This window comes from Geospiza fortis, unplaced genomic scaffold (genome assembly GCF_000277835.1).
Source record: "Geospiza fortis unplaced genomic scaffold, GeoFor_1.0 scaffold514, whole genome shotgun sequence".
Lineage (NCBI taxonomy): Eukaryota > Metazoa > Chordata > Aves > Passeriformes > Thraupidae > Geospiza > Geospiza fortis.
The window spans coordinates 146,475-151,626 of record NW_005054715.1 but is presented as its reverse complement, the minus strand read 5'-3'; the positions used below and the strand labels follow the sequence as shown (position 1 = coordinate 151,626).

Below are 5,152 nucleotides of genomic sequence, written 5' to 3'. Positions count from 1 at the left end.
CAGGAATGCAATTTCTCATACAAAAGGCAGACCTGGCTGGTTTGGGTTTGTTTATTTTTCTAGGAGTTGCCTTACACCGTGATGTTCCTCACAACTGAGCACTGTGATGCCAACAGCAGCGATACAGAAAACCACTCTGGGGCAGAGCAGCAGAAAAAGCCACCTCTAGACTTCCCAGAGATACAACAGGAGAGCCCTCAGTGCAATCCTGGTGAGTGAAGTGGAGCTGGCACATGACCATTCTGTACTTACCTTTCAACGGAGTCAATAGTGAAACAGAACAAATCTCTCTTGTAGTCGAGGCTCCTCGAGGTGCACCTGTAGATGCTGCCGAGTGTCTTTGAGCAGCCAGAGCAGAATAAGGTTTCTACTAAGCTGTAAGTAAGAAATAACATTGATTCAGAAAAAAATAAAAGAAAGCACCTCACCCCATCCCTTTCCTTAAAAAAAAAAATAACAATTCATTGTAATTTTTTTAAGCATTCAGTCTTGCTTTACACAGTGTAAATTACGAACACTCATCTTTCAGCCTGAATTTGCAGCAGCTCCTCAGGCTGACTGACCTCAGCAAGACCAGATCAAAATCACTAAAGATCAGATTCACTAAAGATCAGAATCACTAAACTGTGGAAGGGACCTTAAACCTCATCCAGTGCCATCCCTGCCATGGCAAGGACACCTCCCACTGTCCCAGCTGCTCCAACCTGGCCTTGCCTCCCCTCAGTGAAGTCTGAATTCAGTTCAGTTCAGGTCTTGAACTGAGCTGGGATTTATCTGTTTGCACCAGGATTTACTTCAGTGGAAAGGTAAATACTGGATCCAGTTTAACAGGCACCAAAATAACTCTAGATCTGATTGTTACCTCTTTTTTCTCCCCTGTTTGCTCCGCTATGAGTTGGTCAAACACTGCCCCATATTCTTCATGGATTTTCTGCATTTCATTAATGTGGCTGGCAACTTTGTTCATGGTTTTGATGGCCACTGCAAGAGAGACAGGGGATGAGCAGAAGGGATTTTTAACCCTCTGAGAGGAAGGGATGGGGGGAGGTTCAAGGGCAGAGGTGAGCCACACAAAAGTGGGGTTGAGTCCTTACCATCAAGGTGATAGTGCTCTTCACTGTCCACGTCAGTGAGGGCAAAGAGCTCCTTGAGCAGGAGGGGGTATTTGAGTATCCTCTGGATGGGCTTGATGAGGTAAGACTCCAGGGTGGAGGAGTGCTGCCGGCGCGGGTTCTGGGCATCCAGGAACGCCTTGAAAGCAGTGTCTGTCTTGGCTGCCAGATTCAAAGGAGGCATTGGATCAATGAAAAATCCTGACTGCTGCCCTGAGAAAGCAACTTTTCCAGGTTTAAATCGGTTTATCCGGAGGCATTTTGTGAGGAAGTGCAGATTTATTGGGCCTGCAGAATTAGATTTACGCCCTCCAGGATCTGAGTCACTGACACCCTCCCCGATGTGCTATTTAGGATTTCACAGCAGGCATCCACCTCCAGCAGGGCAATTTTTAATTGCACTATCCATGACAGAATCTCCCGAGCTGGAAGGGCCCCACAGGGACCATCCAGTCCCGTCCCTGTTCCTGCCCAGACACCCCAACAACCCCACCCTGAGTATCCCTGGAGAGCTCTCCAAACACTCCTGGAGCTCTGTGGGGCCGTGCCCATTCCCTGAGGAGCCTGGGCAGTGACCAGCACCCTCTGGGGATGAACCTTTCCCTGAAATCCAGCCTAAACCCCTCTAGACCCAGCTGCAGACGTTCCTGGGTGCTGTCCCTGGTCACGGGGAGCAGAGCCCGGAGCTGCCCCTCAGGAGGAGCCTCAGCCCCGGTGAGCTCTGACCTCGGCCCCCTCCAGGCTGAACAGGCCCTCGGCCACGCCTGGTGTGGCCCCTGCAGAGCCAGCCCTTCCCGTCAGACACATTCGGGAACGTTTTCCAGCCCGACCGTGTCAGGAGCTCCCAGGACAGAGCACTGCTCTGAGGGAAGGGCCTGCCTGTGATCCAGCTGGCACTTGTCCACACTGTCCCTCGGTTACAGGGCGCCCGCCTCAGTTTAAAACATCCTGAGGAATAATAACACGAGTTACTGTCTCACGGATGTTTCCAGTCCCCAGGAGTCCTTGAGCCGCGGGACCCCGAGCGATTGGCACAGGCACGGGTTGTGCAATTCCCTTTCTGAGGGCAATGCAGCACAGTGAGGCAAAGCACTGGGTCGGAGTTCTGGGCTGGCTGAAAAGGCACCACTGACATGGCCAACAGCACAAACTCCTCCGAGTACTTCTGGTCTTACGAATATTACTGGGATTACATAGATCCAATTCCAGTAGATGGAAGCAAGCTGAAGGTTAATAAATGTAAGTATTGTGGAGTGGTAGGTGCTAATGTAGCACAGGGGAAATGTCGCTTGTCTCACTGACCTGGTTTTGTTTCCTTGCAGTAGAATCCATGCCAGTGCCTGGTTTGTGTGAATGGGTGTTTGCCTTTAGGCTGGATAATTACTAACAAACACTCTGGGCTTTATCTTACAGTATCTGAAGCTGTAAGACTGCTGACACTAATTCTTGCTTACAAGGACAGGTGGTCTTTTGGGGGTCATTTGCTGAGGGGAAATGTGATTACTTGGGAATCTGTAGTGTGGGGATGCTAGTTACCTGTGTGCTACTGCCACCAAAGTTCACTGAAGGAGCAGAGGTTTTCATAAAAACACTGTGTTTTCATCCTGGGACGAGGCTGACATTGCAACTGGTAAGCATTCAGACTTTTAGTAAAGGAAATGTACGTTTCCACTAGCCAGGAACAATAAGCTGCAAACATATTCTTTGAGCTTCCCTCCCATCCCTGAGGATGGCTGAAACTGTTCAGATGCAGATTCAGAGACTAAAATTGTTTTTCCCAAGGTTATTACAGTGAAATTATTATATATCCCAGGAAAATGTGATGGCCTTTCAGAATATCTTCATTCTCTCTCACTAACAATGCAAGAAGCTGCCTTTCTGGTGGTGAAGGTTGAATTCTGTGGTAGGAGCTGCTTGTCCTTCACTTGCTCGGACAGCAGTAGGGAAAAGGAGCAGAAACTTCCTCTAGAAAAGCTTTTCTGTGCATTCAGGTCAGCCAAGGGTTTATTGCCTCCAAACTTAGAGCACCACACCTTAAAGAAAGTGGTGTGAATATCCACATCCCTCCATACAGAAAATCTTGCTCTCTAATACTGCAGAGCAACATTTGGTGCTGCTGGGACCAGGAGCAGCTCATCTCATTCTCTTGATTTTGAAGTTAAGGCAGATGATTAGCCCCAGATTCCACCAGGGAAACCCCAAACTGCTGAGCTGAGCGAGATGTAAGTCTCTGGCACGTGGCTGGCGTAGCAAAACCCAAAAACCAGGAATAAACTTTTCCCCTGATGTCTGCTTCATAACATTTTCCTACCACTTGGATCACCTGGTGCACAGCAGAGGTGGCACTTGTGTTACAGCACTTCCCTCCCTGGCAATTCACAGGGCATTTTTCCTCAGCTGCCTCTTGAAATCTGTAGAAACTGTGCTTCTGAGACAAGATGCTCGCTCTCTGTTAAATTACATTTAAATTTGTTGACAGTTTTGTGGAGGAATAGAGAGTGCATCCTCTTGGTACTATTATCCTTCCTCCTCCAGAAAATCCCAGTGGGAGAACAGTGGCTTACAAGTTCTAATGAAAACACCAAGGGAAACAATTCCGCAGCTGCTTGGGATCTTTCACTGCTTGGAGTCAAAGTACCGGTCAAGCAATGAATATACTTTGTCTGTCCTTGCACAATATTTACATTCCTATACCTAGAGAAGCTGCTGCTGGGATTATTGGCTTTATGTGCTCTCAGTTTTGCCTCCTAGGGGGTTTTTAAATTCTTTTAATGTGAAACAGAGACCTGAATCTCTGCACTTCTTTTCCTCTGTTACGTGGCTGGTCCCTGAAACTTGTTGAGACTGAATTTGTCTCATAAAAATGAATCTAAACCCAGATAAAAAGCCGTGGTCTTGCTTTCTATTTGTAGTGTTCTGCATCTCTCCGATTTTGTACGAAAATAATGAAAAATCTTAATTGGCCCATGATCTAATTGGTTATTTAAAAGCATGCGCACACACATGCACAAAAGGTGATGGTAAAATTTAGCAATAGGAAAGCTTTTTATAGATTGGGAAAATATGAAAATACATTATTCCCTGTAAAAACCAAACCAAACAAACAAACAAAAAAAAGCCACCAAACAAACCAAGAAGACCAAACAAAAGCAAGCAAACAAATAAACAAAACCCAACTAAGTGCAGAATTTAAACCCAGGAAATTTTGGTTCAAGCTCCACCGGAGCCCTGGAGCCAATTTATTTAGCTTCAGTGAATTCCATGAAATCTATTAAAACTGTTTTTAAAAGATAAAGCCAAAATAGCTCTGACAGGGAATTCTATAAATCCAAACTCTTAATTTCTGTCCCAGTGGTGTGGAACACTTCAAAGCTTTGGGCTTCTCAAAATGTCCCTGGGCAAGGGAAGAATAAAATAGGCTGCCCCTGCCCACTGATATTTCTCAGCAGCCCAGTCCAAACTCAGGTTTCTGATAAGGGCAGAGCTGGGCCAGCTCTAGTTTTGAGTTTAAAAGGAGCTGGACAAATTCCCTTAATCTCTTTGTGGCTTTGATGCCAACACATCCTGAACTTTTTCACAAAGAAACGCTCAATCCAACATACCGGACCTGTTTCAGAGAACACAATGTTTTCTGTACTTTCAGAGGGAAGATTTATTTCATCTCTGTCAATATTTGCCCCTGGAGCCAGTGACCCTTCTTTTTCCACCTCGTCTGCTGTGAATCCAGGGCAGGACACTCAGACTTCCCAAGGGCACCAGGAAGCAGCCCCAGGAGGGAGCGTTTGTGGAGCAGTGGCCAAAGGTGCCACAGTGGGGATGGGAGCAGATTCTCAGTGAGGCCAAGGCTCAGGCAATCCAGCTGGCACAGCACTGGAGCCTGCCTGAGAGAGCAGCTCCCTCTGCTCCCTCTGCTCCCCCAGCCACCTCACCCTGCCACTGTGGGCACACTTGGGCACGGGCAGTCTGTTCCTCAGATAAACCGTGTGCTCCTGGCAGAGCAGGCAGCACCTTGCACTCCTCCACGGAGGCTGCAGGGCAAG

At 47.5% G+C, this 5,152-nt stretch overlaps 1 protein-coding gene across 1 annotated transcript; it reads right to left on the bottom strand.

The window, feature by feature from the left end:
• Window positions 1–252: 252 nt before the first annotated feature.
• LOC115949042 (T-lymphoma invasion and metastasis-inducing protein 1-like) lies at window positions 253–1,363 on the bottom strand (the record flags this gene model as incomplete). Its single annotated transcript, XM_031065243.1, has 3 exons — window positions 1,095–1,363; window positions 863–981; window positions 253–338 (listed from the first exon to the last, which is right to left on the bottom strand). Coding segments are annotated over exons 1-3 (407 nt in total), but the record flags the coding sequence as incomplete, so codon positions are not given.
• Between the last annotated feature and the right edge of the window lie 3,789 nt (window positions 1,364–5,152).